Source organism: Micropterus dolomieu, linkage group LG04 (assembly GCF_021292245.1).
Source record: "Micropterus dolomieu isolate WLL.071019.BEF.003 ecotype Adirondacks linkage group LG04, ASM2129224v1, whole genome shotgun sequence".
NCBI lineage: Eukaryota > Metazoa > Chordata > Actinopteri > Centrarchiformes > Centrarchidae > Micropterus > Micropterus dolomieu.
In genome coordinates, this window is record NC_060153.1 from 13950869 (window position 1) to 13969971 (window position 19103).

The following is a 19103-nucleotide window of genomic DNA, read 5'->3' on the forward strand; positions in this document are numbered from 1 at the left end:
CCCTCTCTTTAACTAACTTGAACAGACACATCACCAAGGGCAACACTCAAAATTCATGTGTGACGTTCCAGCGTCTCCACTGAAACCACTGATAATATTACATCTACTATACTATTCATTTACGGATACATTTCCTGGATGATATCTGATCACATTACAGAAAATAACAATTTATAATGTGGAGGTTTATACTGTAACACACACTAACAATTGTGAAAATAGGATGTTATTCCCCCATGACCTGTGCTATTACAAACAGCGTTAAGTGATAACACTGTGCTGATATTTGCAAATAGCTGTTTTGTACAATATGCAGGTTCCTTAATTTTAAAGTGACTTCAGATGAATTGATTGTTATTTCCAGTTAACCAGGCCTCACGGTTTGAACTTTGTCTATTGGTGCTCTTATCAACACAGCTCTGACTCTACTGACTGCAATGCTGACCATACTCTTATAGATAATGGTCCTGTAATTGTGTGGAGTGCTTTTCCACTGATATGATTCCGGTCCACTCATTTCCCTGAGAGAGATGTTGCTGCTAATCACGGGTAACATAATACTTTTGAATGGTCCTCTTCTATCACTGTGGTGGTTGTGGAAATCATAACATCCAGCGGACACTCGTCAGTACTATGTACAATCATACACGTTCACCAGAAAGTAACTTTTAGTTTGACCACATCCTTCCACTGAAAGATCTCAAATATGAAGTGAGGGTATGACTTCTAGCTGTAAACAGTTTCCGAATAAGCTGTGATACTGGAGCCATAACCATGTGACCATGATAACATTCTGTCTGCAGTCTGAACAAGGGTAGTTTGATGAAGCTTCAGACAACTGATAATCAGATATAGCACCACTGTGGGTCTGTACTGGACTTGTAAGAATGTGTGTAAACTGGTCCATGCATTTAAGGATGTGTAGTCAGAAACACAGGCATAGACACAAACTGGAACATGCACACGTTAATTTACATTCATGTAGCCTAATGTAAATTTCAATGTGGCCATTGACAATAACACCTTTGTCAGTGTATGTTTTCATGTGTAAACAATAAAATGAACTACAGTTAACTGCTTATGGGTAAGGTCATATTAGCTGAGCGGTATTTATCACTTGTGACATCCAAATAAAATGACATCTACTGCATTATCTGGGATTTATATGAAATGTCACTTGCATCTTTGGTCACCTGACAAGGGCTCAAATGTGATCATCTGACCCTTGACAGATAGTATGAAGGGCAGGGCTCTCCTGTTGCAGAGAGGGAGCTGTGTGTGTGTGTGTGTGTGTGTGTGTGTGTGTGTGTGTGTGTGTGTGTGTGTGTGTGCGCGTGTGTGAGAGTGTAGAATCACAGGCATAAATAGTCAGGCTTCTTTGTGGACAAAACCCATGGTGCCCATGGCAACAAGTAGTAGAGCTATGGGTGGCCAGTTGCCACTTCCTGTCTGCCAGCCAATTACAACATACACACAGCCACACTCCCCATGCTCCATTAAGCTACCTTGTGACTACTGTAAATAATACTGACATAGACAGGAATGGAGGCTCTAGGGGGAAAGGATTTTGCACCACCCCCAATCACTCCTCCTCTGTAGAATGTGGGTGGGGTGGATATGGGGGGGGGGGGGGGGGAAGAACAGCTGTCAGAGGGACATAGATCTGTCAAATACAGCTGAGATTAGAGGGTGTGGCCATGTAGAAAAGAGGACTGTGAGGGTGGTTATGATCTTGTGATTGCCGCATGGCAGGTTAAGGTATGCGCTGACCTAGTTCAATTGTGTGATGCCACCGTGACACAGCAGAGTGAGGGTTAGAATCCACTGGTTTGACAGACAGACAGACAGAGCAGTTAACAGCTTTGACCTGTTGCTATGACAGTAACATGTAATGTATGTGCTGTATCTTACTAGCATAATTAAATGTACGATGAACCATTAGAAAAACTAGATTTAGTTTTCCTAGACTAAAATATATTTTTGCTGACCAAATCTAGACAACGGATGACAACTATTATTATATTTCCTTAAGTCAAAGCTTAACGCTTAAGACTAAATCCTTCAATGACTTTGTGACCCTACATTGTCCTCTAATACATTTTGTTGCTAAGCCTGTGGATATTTGCAATTTGCAAGAAACTAACAATCTATAATTGTTAATTAATAAGTTAACACCTACCATTTAAAAATGGAAATTAATTGGTCTGTAGCTGTTTCGTGACAGTTAAAGTTAGATGACCCTGCACCAGTATGTTCGATAATATTTCCATATTTCCATAATGTCAATATAATGCAAATAAGACCTGACTATATCAAAACTATGCAGTAAATATCATCTGTTTCAAGACATCGTGAAAAAAAAAAAACAGGTTTCCACCATATGATGTATACATCATAAATAATGTATACATTTTCAGCCTTTCTACTGGAACAGTCAGTGTACACATAGTGTGGAGAATAAAATGGGTCTCACTACACAAAGCTTCAAATGTATACATATTTTTTTCATCCAAACACATTAGTTATAAAACTACATATTCCGTGTTCTCTCTAGCATTTAAGTAATGAATGGACATTATAGAAAGTTCACTCTGACATTTACATGTAGCTACTGAAGTGTAGCGGTGCATTTGCAAAGATAACAGGAAAAACAATGCACATCATACATCTTAACAGAAACGTCAGGCACCAGATGCTCAATGTAGCCTTAGTTGATACGGGTAACAAGTTTCCTTACCTGGTTACAGGTGCTGATATCTACTCCATTTTTCAGGTAGTCGAGGACTTTGTCAATGTTCCCCGCTCTGGCAGCCCGCAGGAAACTGGTGTTACTGTCGGACTAGACCGATGAAGAGAGGAAAGAGGCTAATGTTAGGACCAGGAATATAAGCATGTTTTTAAGTTTTAGCTCTACTTTCTGTATTTATGTTAGACATGGATGATGTATAACGGTAACAGTAAGAGTTGGTTCAGAAAATATTTAGGTCAGACTGTATTTATTATACAAAAAATATTTTGTATATAAAACAACAGTTTGTTACCCAGTACATACACTAAATCAAAAAATATTTCAGATTATTCTTTAATCTTATTATTTACAAGTGAATTTTAAACCCCAATTTTTTTGGGCTTAGTTCTGTTTACATACACATCTGCATGAAAAAAAGTCAAGTCAATTTAGAAAGATGGATGTAGCTTGTTATTGCTGTGCATGACAGGAGTTTATTTGATTTAAAAAGCTAATATAAAGGGTTCAGAAAGGGTTTTATGGTTTTATGGAAGCCAGACATCCTCCTTGTATCAATAGTTAGATTTGTCAGAGTGGGCTATTCTAAATTTAACCACCAGACTTCAAGGCTGCACAAACAGCTGCAACACACACACACACCATTGCTCTATGTTTTACTGCATTAATGTGTATGTAGTGAATTAATTTAATTTAATTTCAACACTGAACTCCTCCAGAAATGTTGACAACATATACTCAGGGAGGATGCTTTACAGCTGAACAGTTAATCTCATTATCAAAGCAGACCGTAGCAATATAGTAGGAGTGTATAAGTCAATATCAACCAATAATATTAATATTAATTCTGCTGATATATTAAGAGCTGCAAATAACAAATATTTTTATTATTAAAGATGTCATGTTATTTTTTCTATTAATCAGTTATTGATTTGGTCTATCAAAGTGTCAGAAAATTGTTACAAACGCACATAAAAAGTCCTAAAGCCTGAGTTACTGTCACCTAATTGAAACCCCAGTAAGACAAAGAAAAGCAGAAAAGACACACATCTGAAAAAAGTGAAAAGAAGGGAATGTTTTTGTGAATGTGCATTTTTAGCTTGAATGATGATTATACAATAAATCAATAATCAAAAAATAGTTGATAGGTTGTTAGTCTATCATCTTATCGATTAACTGACTAACAATGAACATTTACAAATATATTACTCGCCAAAATGTATGGGGCTTCTATTCTGCTACATGAATGACACACTACTTTTGCAAAGGACCATTAGCTGTATTGATCTGAAAGATTGTTGACAAGGTTTTAACCTCGTTTTAGTGGCGTCAAAATGGTAAGGTATCAGTCAAACACACACACACACACACACACACCAGCAGCAAAGAGACTGTCACAAAATGTTTTCTTGAACACTTCCTCAGTGCAACACGTGTAACAGACAAGACGAACGGTGATGACCAGCTATGTTTCTCTCTCCACCTCTTACCAGCGAATCATCAACTTCAGATCCAGAGTCAGCTGCTCCGTAGAAGTCACTGTGATGGTTTGAATCGTTGTCACTCCCACTGGTCTTTAAAGCTTTATCTGATCCACAGGCCTTACACATTGCTGCATTACCCATGGTTACCATCCAAATCATTTGGTAATTTCCCAGCTATACTTGAAAACTGAGGCCTTTTTTCACTCGCTTCACTCACTGTATGGTATTATATTATAAGCAGATGTCCAATCCTCATAGTTTCTCACTTTGCGACCTTAGCTAAAAGCCTCTCCAGTCCACTCTCCGGACGTTAAGCGGCATCGATCAATCTTACAATCCATTAAATATGTCCATGTTTTCCGTCCAAATCTCACTTACTTCACTATTATTCACCACACCTCTTTCCACTCTCTATGGCCTTCTATCCTTTGGCCAGAAAAAACTCCTCCGGCTTAAATACCTCTGCCTTAGTGTGTGAGCTCAGCCTAGCCAAGGCCCAGTCCTGTTCGCACTTCCTCTAGCGCTCCTCTCTCTCTGTAGGATACCAACTACAGCCATAAACATTTAACCCTCAGTGTCTCTCCCGCCTTGGCTATTTTTACTATTCCAGACCCTCTCCTCAATGAAGACAAGAACCCCTTGCTGCGTGTACCCAGGGTGGGGTGCATGACAGCTGGGTTTGAGTTAGGCTGTAGACCGCATGGCCTATGGTGCTCTCCAGGAAAGTAGAGGGGCATGATGGAGTTATAGAAGTCCAGCCTGAATGCAGTACTCAGATCAAATTTCAGTAACTTATATCCTTACGCAGGACACATTGTTCTTCATTAGGGGAATGTAGAAAATTATGTGTAGACATGGTTCAGAAAACTTGCTTAACCTGTGTGCATGGGATTTCATCTGAGCATGTGTTTTTAAGGCACTAAGGCAGAATATTCCAGATACTTGTTCATAACAGACATGCAAACAGGTAACCAAACCAGCAGCATTATACAGGATCCAGAAGTACACAGAAGGCACACATGTCAGTCTGTGTTGCAGTATGTTTTTAGTGACTTCTGCTTTCGCTGTTTTTTCAGTCTCTCTGCCAAGAAAACACACACAGGATTTTAACTGCAGTCAGTCATGAAAGGAGGATACTGGATTATACACTGTACTCTGAGGATCATCAGAACTCTACTCAGTTTCATAAACATCACATTAGCTGCTGCAATTATGTGCACACAAGGCTAATTATGGTCATTATTTTTACCACTGTCATGACCTGTATTATGAAGCCAGATACACTCACACAATATTCATTTGACGAGCACAAGTGCTATCAAACACAGGTTTGATCCAGATAAAGTAACTTGAGTGTGTGGCAGTAAAAATTAGGCGGCTTGATCTATTCAAAAGTCATTTTTCAAAGTAACTACTACTAGAGATGTACCAGAGTCCAAATCCGTTTTTTGGGAAAGCAAAAATAATGCAACGGAACCCGATATTTATTTTATCCAAAGATGCTTGGGGTAGTCAGCTCAGGTGATAAACTGTGTGAGAATGGATCTAAAGAAAAGTGTTAAATCAGCAGCTGCAGCAAAAACTGGTAAATGGATTGTACTTATGTACTTATGGCTGTCCACCCGGTGGATTACTCTTTACTTTAAGGTGTGTTTGTGGCTGCAGCTGCTGTGGAGTTTATATTGTTAATACATCTCTGTGTTGTCTGCTCTGGTGATGTTTTATTCTACTATTCTAACACTACTAAAGTGACAGTTGGGGGGTTATTACAGTATTACAGGTTACTACAGTTATTTCTTATAAAAAGCCTAATAATCCTTGTTGCACTTGCTGCAGTGTTTTTAGTTCTTGCTGGACATTTGTGTTTAATTGTCTGCTTCTCTGTTTCCTGGTTAATTGTACTGAGGCTATACAGAGGAAGGCCATTGTAAATTTAGAACGGATAATCAATGGTATGCACCGGCATCGGTCCATACAAATGTAATTTATACAAATGTAATTTTGTTGTTGGATTGACATTTAATGCAGTTGTAACCCATTGGTAGATTATTACCTTTACTATCTATCTATAATTTAAATAATTTCTATTTCTGAGACAGCAGGACAGCAAACCACAGCACAGTGTACAGCCAACCACATCTGCTTCTGTGCAACCCCTACTACTCACTCTCACACGCAGCATCCTAAAACTAATGCTAACAGTATACTCTTAACCTCAAAAGAGCATGTGTGTGGAGGAAATCAAAATGGTAATGAGCATGACACAAATTTGTGAAAATGATTTTGTGAGTTTTACCAGACGCTTTCGCTCAGCTCTCTCACGCTGCCGCCTCCTCCTCTCCCTGGCTTTCTGTAGAGCTCTGTACTCTGGATTTTGCTCAAGCTCACGAGCTTTCTTCAGGTGGGCAGCAGCATGGGCCATGACTTCACTTTCTCAAAAATTGTTTCAGTAGGTGCTTCAGTTCCACTTTGCCAACTTTCATGCGTACTCAACTAACACTTTAAACCTTTGCAGATGCCAAAAAGCTGAGTTCTACTGTATGAATTATAAAAAGTAATTAAATCTATTGTTAACACTGTGCTAAGTCACATGAAAAAAAAGTAAATTTATAAGAAAGTTTCTGGTTATATCCCAAATGATTAAAATTAATCCACCATTAAAGTAATATCCGTCTGAAGTCCTCAACTGAAAATGCAATAAAAAATTAAATCCTTGGATTGGCTCCAAAAATGATCCTGTCTTTAAACTGACTCTGGAAATAAACAGCTACTGACTATTTCTCCCCTTGCATCCCCCTCCTCTTCAATTGTTCTATTTTCTTCTCTTCAGTCTTCTTTCTCTTCGTTGTCCCTCCATTTCAGCCCAGGAAACAGCTACTGGATTTTAAAATTCTCACACAAACCCTCAGAAGTCCACACATCTATATATGCCAATTGATAATGAACCATTCACATTCATGTGTCCAGACATGAGGGAGGGAGATGATGACTGAAAAGGGCTGACTGATGAGAGTAAGAGTCACTACATGTACCCACACACACACACACAGGGAATGACCCAATCCAGATGTGATGGAAACCCTACTGCATGTGAACAGATGTCTACAAAATGTGTTTTGTGCGTGTGCGTGTGCGCGCGCGCACACACACGCGCGCGCGCACACACACACACACACACACACACACACACACACACACACACACACACACACACACACAAAACCGGCATGTGAGCTACAGTCACAGGAAAGGGTTTTTTTTGTGTAAGGGGTTTAGGAAAGCTGCATGCCAACAGCCAGCTGACTGCAACAGCCACACTTATTCTCACTCACTACTGCAGTGAAAATGCAGTTTATCCTGAGGAAAAGAGCGACACATGAGGAGAAAGGAAGGTTAATGGATGTGGAGAGGACATGGGATGGATTAAAGTGGGGGAGCTGCAGATAGGGCAAATCAAGTGAGTATTAAAGCCATTTTGCGTGGAATAGTCTTCTATTGGTGCCCCCCAGTGGTTGTGTCAGACCATCGGACCCTGACATAAATGGGATGAAAGGATTTTCTTGGACTGTCACAAACCTTTTACAACACAATAAGTTTGAAGAAGCTATAATCATGTACACATGTGACACAGAGTGCCTTAAAAGAACACCAAGACAGAAATCCAACTGTTGTGTATTTGCAAGGGTTCAACCAACCAAAAGTTAAATTAGTTGAAATTTTAGCACCGTAAACTGTAGTTGGTAAATTTCGCACAAGTAGTTGAGTTTCCACATGTGCCAGTTTACCTAAACATGAATCCAACATATCCAACGAACAATCACATTATTTTCCGTCTTTTTCTGTTTATTTCCTGGGTAAAGTTAAAGGCTTAGCTTTTTGAGATGTTAGAGTATTTGTACACTTCCCTCCCATCTGATGAATAAGTGTGAGTGGGTATGCCATATGACAGTGATCAACAGCAGTTTGATATCTGCAAAAATAAAACATTTCTACTATGCAAAAAGAAGACAATACAGTGGAAAGTGGGGGAAATTAGGTCTTAGGGGACAAAAAGCGGACATAGATATAAAACAGTTGATTAAATAAATTGAAACGGCATTAAAAAGAGGGGCAGCTCCAAGGAAGAGAAAAGAAGAGTGGGGAGGAAGAGGAACAGGGTGAACTTGGGTACAGGCTGTCCGCCTGTGAGCAAGCAGAGAAGACGGGCCACACCACCCGGTCCGGAGGGGGACAAGTGAGCACAGAACAGTGGCTCCCAGTGACCTGCAAGTTACAGACTTCCCCCTGCATGGGGGAAAGTGGGTCGGTCTGGATCTCAACTGCACTGCAATGCCGGTACTGGTGGCTGATGGAATATGATTTGACAGCTTGTGTGTGTGTGTGTGTGTGTGTGTGTGTGTGTGTGTGTGTGTGTGTGTGTGTGTGTGTGTGTGTGTGTGTGTGTGTGTGTGTGTGTGTGTGTGTGCGCCAGCAGACGGGTGTCAAGGTCTCTCTCTGTCAATGCAGCTAATGTTAGGAGTTTGACATTTCAGCACCAGGGACAGGGGCACTATCTCACACCTCTATTTCTGTTCACACATTTGCCTGATATGTTTTCAGACTCAGTCAACAACAACAACAGCAACATCAGCAGCATCTCGTTCTACTAGTAATCATGAATGAGACAGATCTGCTGAATCACCCTACACTATAATGCTGTCTAAAATGTTCTAAGATGGTGCATACAGCCTGAATGCTTCATTCAGTTCCATTATGATCCTGTTTTCCTGTATATTTCTGTGGACGTGCTCTGCTCCTTTAGCACTCTCTGCTGGTAAAACAGAGAACAAGGTTTGTTTCCCCTTAGGAAACATCTATGGCTCTTTGATTTAACAAAATAAATACAAGAAAAAAACGGTGATGATGACTGTAAAAAAAGATTTGGACAAAGGAATAAATTCCTACTTCAGATTATTGCATCATTATTCTATGACACTGGCATTCAAAACAAAATAAATCTTCAGAGCTAGCTTTTTGTCGATATATCAAGATCTTTATCAACAATCGCTTTCTCAATAAAGACGTTATCTTTACTCCTCCTGCTCTGTGTCTCCTCCTGGGTCTGCCTAAAACAACACAGCCTAAAAACTCTTTTCAACAGTGATTTGAAAAGTAAAAAGTGTTAGTGTGCTTAAAAGGGACAATAACAGAGTCTTAAAATAACTTGCAATGATTTATACCAGTATCTGCTATTTCCACGAGTCCATGTCTTGTGTCTTTATGTCCCAGTCTTTCAGTACTTGACATTACTTGATGTTTTTGACCTGGTCTTTTTGTGTTTTATATCTAGCATTCTAGGAACAGTTAACTATGTGCATATTATATATATTTGTCTAATCGTTAAGGTGCTCAAAAGTAAAACAGAAAGAAAACTTTCCCCAATGACATACAGTATGCCGTACAATGCAAGGAAATCTAAACATCTGAAAGTGACAGCTACTGTATTGCGGGACGTCTTGGGTTTCAGATTTAACCGACAGAATCCATAATGTTATTGATCAGCATGTTAGTTGAGCCTGAAACAGTGTTCCTACTGCAATATTGTTATTGTGTGTGTGTGTGTGTGTGTGTGTGTGTGTGTGTGTGTGTGTGTGTGTGTGTGTGTGTGTGTGTGTGTGTGTGTGTGTGTGTGTGTGTGTGTGTGTGTGTGTGTGTGCACAATATACCTTTATTAGTACTATTCTACTAACTTTTTCAGTGTCTATGCATCAGCAAAGGCTCATCAACGACCTGTATTGATCCTTTCCATCACTCATGCCAGATAACAAGGATTACAAGAATACACAATGAACTAAAGAAGTGTGTGTGTGTGTGAATGAGTGTGTCCATTTAGGAGTCAGATTACACTGAAGGAGGGGGGGGGGCTCCAGAGAAAGCTGATGCGAGCTGTTATTTCTATTGGTTTTGGTGGATCTCGTACAGGGGGAGGGGGTTAATGCTCTGCTTTTCATTTTATAGATCCAAAGGCTTTTATATGGCCCATTAGGACTCTGTGATAGACAGATATGGGAGATGCAGAGACAGGCACACATATCCCTGCCCGCGCCTGTTAATGTGCTTCAAGTTGTGAGTGGACGTGTGCGCAGGTTTAGTGTGTCAACACATTTACATGTATGGATATGCAAAGAGCTGCTTGCAACCTTTTTAGTACGAGGAATTACCAAATGAACTGAAGTTTCACAACGTTCATGTTTATTCTTCATCTTTGTGCTTTTGCGTATACATAATGAACATTTCTGTATTCAGTGCTTGCTCTCAACTCCATTACCAAGCAAAAGGATATGTAACTTTGACAATAAACAAATAAATAAATAAAACCTTCAGTGTGATGGATTGCCTATGTGCAACTTGCTTGTTTCTGCAAGTTTATTTTCATACCACACTGACATGAACTCAAATTAGCCAGTGGCAGCCTGGGAAGTAGGAAAAAGACATTAATCAATTATATAATATACCTTGGAACATAGTTAGCTGTAAATGAGCTAAAACATATAAAACCACTGCTTTCTTTGTCTCTTTCTGTTCCTGGAAGCCTGTATTTGTTTTTGCTGTTATTTCTATGGTTGTTTTTGTATTGCTGCTGCTGTTGTTGTTGTTGATGATTTGTCTGCCTGCTAATGGAGCCACAGTGCTGACTAGTGGAGTTCTGCCAGTGATGAGTGTCTGGCAGCATATAATGCATCTGAGATTTAATGGAGGGAGGATCTTTCTGTTTAAGATGACTCTTCTAGAAGCTATTACATTTTTCATGACCACAATTTTCAACCACCTCCCAACTGCTCCTCGCTGAGAAATGCTAGTTTTCATTAGTACTTCCACCGGTTTGGTATAAGAGATGCATTATGCTTATGTTAACCAGGCAAGTGTGCGAGTGACATGTACGGTGATACAGTAGAAGGCCTAAATCCCACTATACAAGAGGCAGATTTTGCTTTGCTTTTTAAAAAGTGGACTGGAAGACGAAATCAAAGAGACCCAACTACTTTCAATGCTTTAATAAATTTTCCATTACAAATTGAACACATTCCTTTCAAAAGAATTGTGAGGTCTAAACAGTTAAATTAACTTACCCCTTTAGTTGAGAAATGTTGTTCTACGAGATGTCAAGGCTTAAAATAATAGAAGAGAATTAAAGAGAAGACTGAGGAGAAATTGTTCCAGTAAATAGCTTAACTTTCTGTAAAACCTCACCTTGTCCTTTTTACATTTCACTTTGTGTATTTTGGAGCTTTGGACAGTGCTGGGCTAATTGTTTCTGATTTTAATCTTTATGCAAAGCTAATTAAGTTAGCTCTAGCTCTACATCTAATGCCCAGACATGACAGTGGTAGATCTTCTAATCTAACTAAGTACAATATGTTTGAGAATGTTTCAGACCATGGCTTCATAATAAAGATTGAACATCCAGAAACCTGAGGGGATGATTTTTTCATACAATCTTTACTCAAGACAACGACAGGAGTCTGCAGTGCCTACACTCAGGCTCAGAATACACACACACACACACACACACACACACACACACACACACACACTTCAGGATATTGATTTTAAACTGCAGCTGAACCCTGTATCACATGACTGTAACAAGAGAAAATACAGCTTTACTACCTGCCTGATTCCAAAAACTGTATGTTCAAATAAACATAGTTTCCAGTGCAGTCTACAGACGAACCGCAGAGCCTTTTAAGGTTTTTGAAGCTTCATGACAGGAATAAGATATGTGACAAACACAACAAACAACAAAATCAATAAGGACAAATGCTTTTCATTCCTTAATAGTGCTATCAGTAGGATAGTGTAAATATTGGTAATGACTAAATTGCTAGTCCATAAATTATGTATGCCTTATGTAAACACACAACAAAATGAACATAACACATGGCAGAGACAGTAATGCATTGGCCCACAGATTTGATTTAAATTTCAAGTCATTTTTGCGGCCTATTTTACAGCTTAGGAAAGGTTAAAGCCATAAAGTACACAACGCAACTCTCTGTCTCTCAAAAAGCCAAATCACACAGACTCAAATTTAATAGCAAGAGGAAGAAGCAGACGGCGAAGAATAAAGATCGGACCACACCCAAATACAGTGATACAATAATGGCACCGAGACATGGGTGGGGACGAGTGGGGGCTGAAATGAGTACAGAGGGAAGAGAGAGATAGTAGATGGGACACATAACCTTGATGCAGTCACATGATATGCCCAGAGAGAGAGACGACTAGAGGGAGAAAGTCAAGAAGACCACACCCTGTTGTAATTGAAGCATCCACACACTGATACATGTGCACACACACAAATGGATACATCTGATTTGCGACTTAGCTGATTTACCACTAACACGGCTTCAGCAGCTCATCCTTCAATGTTGCTACCATATAAACAGCCCTCCCCACTTCCTCAGATAGACAAACACCAGCCCTACAGGCAGACAGCAGCACTACATTATCTGATTGCTTGCAGCTTTTGCTTTTTGCTACATTAGGCCACAAACCTCCGACATCCCTTTTTCAAAGCAAACTACGAGGCAGAGTAGGCACCGATTACGTCCGTAAATGCATTATTTACTTCCCGCAACTGACGCCAGGTTTATGAGGCGTTATCTCAAAAAGCTATCAGTAAAATGCAATGCCTGCAACTACAACCAATATCCACTGCTTCTCTGTGACATAGCAGAGCTGGTATGATACCCACTGCCTTGGAAATGGCCGTCATACTAATTTATGGCTTTCCTTTTTTTCCTCTTTGAAGTTCTGCCCAAGTCCCTCGGGAACGCATGACGTCAGTTTGCCATTCCTGTTAACGAGATGAGAGAGAGGCGTAGAGTCCAATGGAAAATACACCACCTATACCATCCCACTGCAGTGGTGAGTAAGATCCTGGTATCAGGGTGTTATGGACTTTATTGAGACTGTAGGAAGTGTATCTATATATAGGTAGGAAGCCTGTAGTGTATAGGATCATGGGGAATTTATCAAGCCATAGGGTCTAGTAGATGTGCATGCAGGTTATGAGTTCAGAACTGTACATCACAAAGTACTCAGCTAGCCATTGAGACATTAATTGGCTAAATCAGCTATTCTATAGCTATGCTGGAATTGTGAGAACGAGTAAAAAGAGTAACAATTTTTTTAGCCAAAAGACCCCAAATTGACTCATAAATTTTTTTTTCTCCCCAAATGGTCATGGTCAACCTATCTTTAAATCTGACATTCTGACGTTCATATCCAGACGACCACAAGAAGAGCCACAGCCCTCAAACGTTGCGTGCATTTGCAGTACACAGAGAAACACCATTTCTGTTTTACCACTCTGACCCACAGTTTATGTGCTAGCATTGCTAAAATGTTGGCACAATGTTTTTCCATCTAATGGGCTGATCTCATGCAGCGTCAGATGACTAAGGGTATTGAGGCAGAAACTGATTTCACCTTCAAGATGAATGTATAATGAATAATGGAAGCGGGTGACCTAAAATTCGCGGCAGCACAGTCATACCAGGAATGCTGAGTGATGCTGTCAGATGCAGAGAGAGAGAAAAATACCCAGGCAGACAATTAGTCAGACAGACATAATATTTCACTGTGAGAGAGACAGAATGATTCAGACTGAATAACAGATGTGAGTTGAAGTATAAACATTTAAATAACAGACACACTTTTCAGTTCCGTTTTAGGCTAAAACCAAACCAAAATAATGATTTTGAGTCAGTGCACAAAAAGCATTTTAATTGTTAGGCCTAAGTGGTACATAATAAAACTAACACAAACCCCAGATTTAGATATAATCAGAGTGTGGGCATAAAACAGGTATTAAGGTGCTTTTACAAGGTATTCTGCACCCTTCTGATTTTCCAAATTGCATCACAGCATCTTCCTCAACGTGTAACAAAAGCACATGCATGTGTGTTTGTGTCCGTTTGTCTCAGCGCAGTGAAGTGAACGATGCTTTTCCCAACAACACAGCGAAAAGCTTTGATGTGTTTTCCTGTGAGAAACCTTCACTTATTCAACTCAAACACGATGGGGGGCAGTGGGGAGAGATGGATCGTGAGAGGAAGGTTAAGAAGGAGCTGACGAGAGAGAGCGCACTTACATGAAGGTGTTTGAGGTGAGCTTCTGAGAAGTCCATTGATCATCAACCACGCCCTCCTTTCTCTCCCTCGTTCTGACGGGAAGTTATAAGGCCATAATGAATAATTGACATCTAAATGCCTCCCGCTGCCCCTAGTCAAAAAAACAAGCACCTGCCCTCTATAGAGCATGACTGGCCAAAGATGCAATCATTGACAAAATCATTCTTTATACTTCCTTGATTGAGGATGCATTTCAATAGTCTAGGTTATTTCCTTATATCCTGCAGCTGTGGCCAATTAATGCAATCATCTCTATGCATTATGTGCTCTCACTGTCTCTCCTTATAAGTTGTCTTTGTCAATTTTTAACTTTGTTTGTGCTCTTTTGATGAACAGCCTTTCACCTAAACAAGAGAAGCACAATGATGATGATGACGACTGACTATGACTCATCGGGTGATGCTCTCTGCTCTCTGCCCTTCAAACATCCATCAATGTAAAAATGGGCCAGTGGGAGATGGTGTCAGATATAACTAGGCCACCCCAGCTAGTTATGAGGTACTGTACCATGATGACCAATAAAGATATAGAGTGTCAGGACCCTGTTTGTACCCAAATATAGACATGCTGGATCGTGGACAGGAATACTAATGCTTTTCTCACCGCCCTATCACCATGACATAGTATGGATCCTCATACGAAACCCATGTATTATGACTCTTGCTTGAATATTGCATCAGAGCTGGTCACCGAAATGGCTCCTTGGTATTTTGAAGCCAAATATGGTCAATCTCTGAGGTGAATTTACCCATGGGTAATTAAATAATCCTTTGATTTACTTTTCAAGCAGAAATACCAAGAATTAGCTGGTTCTAGCTCCTTAAAGGTGATGATTTGTTGCTTCTTTGTTTTATATCATTGTAAACAAGACAAGGCATTACTGGGAGTTCTAGAAAGTGAGACACGTTTCACAATTTTCAAACAGTTTATAGACAAAATGATAAATCGAGAAAATAATCAGCAGATTAATTGATAATGAAAATAATCTTTAGTTGCAGCCCTATAGAAGATAACAAAAACTGAGATGATTAGTAAATTATCTGAATAGTCATTTGGCAAAAAAACACTTTTGGTAATTTACTAATTTGCTTGGCTGTTAATTGTATATCTTTGGGTTTTGGTGTGTTCGTTAGCTAAAATATTCAATCTAGGGCTGCAGCTAATGATAGCGAATTAATCTGCCAATTATTATTATGATTCAATTGTCAGAAAGTAGTGAAACTTCCACTTCCATTCGCATTTTTTGGAGCCCAATGAGATGTATTCCAACAGCCTGTTTTGTCCGACCAAAACCCCAAAATATTCAACACACTACAAGCAGAAAGTCCCCACACTTCAGAAGCAGCAACCAGTGAATGCTCGCCATTTGTGGTTGAAAAATGACTAAAACAATAAATCCATTATCAAAATAGTTACAGATTTGTTTTCTTTTGATCAACTTATGGATGAACTGACTCATTATTTCACATCTACCATCTACAATCTCACCTCTCAGCATTAAGAGGCCTTTTAACTATTTTCTGAAATTGTACACATTAAATAACAATTGGTTGAAGACCTAAGTAACTTTATACTTGATGTTGCCTTAATATACATCAATGTACATAGCACACATACAGCATGACCACACTTAACCCCTTGACTCCTGAATGTATTTACAATAACAAAATGTAATAAAATATTTGTGTTTTCATTTGCTTTCAAGCTGATGTTAAATTAAGTGGAGATTGTTAATTTGTCAATAGAATACAGAATAGATATAAATTCAGGTATGATGCAAATTAGCAAAAGGTATAAATAAATATTATTATAAATATAAATAAATATTAATTCTTAATGGCTTTGTGTAACCATCAGTAGAGGTACAGGAGTGGTTGACTGGTCTCTGAGGAAGCACTTATAACCACGCAGGTGCTCTAACAGCTCTGGTAAATACAGCTATATAATGTTGTGAGTGTGTTTGGGTGTGTGTATGTCCATACACATTTTTTCACTCCAAATTCAATAAGGCTTAATTGGTATGAGAAACAGACATTTACATTGCCATCTACATAAACAGAAGAACTGTGCTATTAAAAGTATTTCTATACAGATAACGAAAATAACACCCTGAACAACTGCACCCACAGAGACCCCAATTGGCCAAACATTGCTATTGGCACTGGAAGACAGCTCTGACTATATGTGAGTGTGTGAGTGTGTGTGTGTGTGTGTGTGTTTGGCTGTAGCTGCTCAGAGGTAATGTAATGACGGCCACGGCTCCATTAGGACTCCCTTCTTCCAGAATCCCATCATACCACTCCCAGTGGAGAAAGAGAGACAGACAAATAGGCAGGCAGAGGAGACACAGACAGAGAGGCGGAGGAGAGAGAGATGAAAATGTCAAAGGCTGCAGTGAAATCTGACCTCCTGGCACATCAGGATCGTGTAGGGGCCGGTGGTAGGGAGGAGTGTGGGGGCAAGAGAGGGTGAAGGGAGGGAGGTATTTTGGAGGGAAACGAGAGATGTACAGGAGTGATAGCAAAATAAGAAGAAGAAGAAGAAATCTAGGGTAAAGAGACAATTCTGAGGGCTTGCCGGCTCTGGGGGAGGAAAATAGATGAAGAGCTGAAAAGAAAACAGATTGCAAGAAGAACAGTAAAATGAAGGGAAAGAGGGGATGACACAGTAAGTTCACTTGAAAAGGGATCTTCCAACAAAGCTGAGTAAGAAATAGGCCAAGATCGTCTAGACCTGAACACAAGTCATTTCTAGATATAAGGGCCAGAACATTTAAAATGCAGACATCTCTTTGGAGATAAACAAATTCCTTATATATCCTTAAATTCTGCAGGATTTAAACTTGCATGTCTCAACTGAAGCCTGGAGGTTCTAAGAGTTCAATCATCAATATCCGACAGTGGACATAAAATCCAGTCATGAAGTGATCTCGGCAAGCTGAGCTTTTATGCATCCACTATTCAACCATAGGACAGTGGACTGGCACAGGCGGAGGGTTGACAAACTATGACGCAGTCTTTGTATTGTTCATACAGAGGGGAGAGTGGATTGCGAGAATAAATCACTCAACATCAACCCAGAGCAGTGAGTGAATACCCGGCGACACAGGTTCAGTGAGCACAGAGACATGGACACACAGCCACTTGGCTAGGAAGAAGCTATTTTTCTCCAGGACAATCACACAAGAGACAGGCAGTATTTTTAGACCTGCACGTGAAGAGCCTCACATCACATTGCGTCCCTCTGTCATTTTCTCTTTTTGTCTCACACACGTGGATCTGTTATATCTGTAGTGCTCTGTTCTGTCTTGTAAAAACAAGTGCTAACTGAGTTTATTTCACAGACATTGCTGTAAAACAGGTTTTATTGGAAGGTATTGTCTGTCAAGGGAAAGACAGGTGGTTCAAAGAAACAACCATCAACATCACGATCTGTGGATTATCCTGAGAGCATAATGTTTCTTGAAAGACATTTTATGTTGTGCTCAACAAATAAAACCAAAACTATCTAAAGGGCTAGATGCAATTACACACTGAGAAGAAGGCAGATTCAATTTTACCCACTGGAACAGCTAAAATCATGTACCTTTAAAGTCCTGTCAATCAATATTTTTTATATTAACTATTAATGAAATGACTACATGTAATGAACAATGGGTAATGCACAGTGATGAACCCATAGAGACTTCTCACCCAACTCATGCACAGTTACTTCAGTCCCACTGCTTCAACTCCAATTCAAACAGCAGCTAAATAAAAAGAAACTCTGATAAAACCACTCAGTACTCAGTACCAAACTGCAGACAGATAAAGAAGCAGCTAACTTGTGAAGAAAATAATATATCTAGCAAGCTAACAACACAGATACTTTTCACAGGCCTGGGGGAGACCCAAACTAGAGCTAAAATTATAGTGAATATTAGACTTATATTTGTCAACTGGCCAGAAACACATCTCCAAATTAATGAGAATGTGGCTGCACATCTGCTGGATTTAGGCAAATGTTTGCTAACATCTCAGTAAATGGCATGAGCTAAAACATTATGGTACCAATTGTGCAAAAAGATTGGCTTGTAAATGTGACTTTTTTTCTTTTATTTTTTTTTTTTATTTTCTTTTTTTTGCTTCCAAAAAACAGAAATAATCAACTTTTGTGGGAAATTAAGGAGGAGTCTCTTTTGTACTTCCCTTACAGAGCACATCCAGATAAACACAGATGAAGACACACATGCACATGTCTGCAGAATGTGCTCACAACATTGTGAACACAAACACCAGTCTGAGCAGTGCTTTAGATTTTATAAATTGTGATGATACAAAAACTCCTGATTGCAAACAAGTATGTGAGCTAAACGGCCCCACCCTAAAAGAACAGACTAAAGTATGTGTCTGTGTGTGTGTGTGTGTGTGTGTATGTAGCACTACAATGTAACACTACAGTCCATTACTGAAATCACATTAGCCTGAAAGAGTGCACTGAGACAGGAAACAGCCATCTACCATCTCCTGACTCACTTTCTCTGAATACACAAACATGATCACTTCTAGATGGTAACACTTAACATGCATTTTCTGTTTTATGTCTTACATTTATGAAGACAGACTCAGATATAAATAAATGGACTGTAGGGATTTATTTTTTCCTAATAAGCCCGTGCACAGCGGGGTATCAATTTACTAAACTGCACCTAGGTCT

At 39.5% G+C, this 19103-nt stretch overlaps 1 protein-coding gene across 2 annotated transcripts in view; it reads right to left on the bottom strand.

Annotated features, from left to right (window-relative positions):
* The window catches only part of LOC123969743 (ankyrin-2-like), a 70643-nt gene that overhangs the window by 49835 nt on the left and 1705 nt on the right, over positions 1–19103 (bottom strand). For both annotated transcript variants that reach the window (XM_046047374.1, XM_046047375.1), the window contains exon 2: positions 2738–2839. In XM_046047374.1, coding sequence (XP_045903330.1) covers positions 2738–2839 — 102 coding nt within the window. The remainder of the gene's footprint in view (positions 1–2737; positions 2840–19103) is intronic.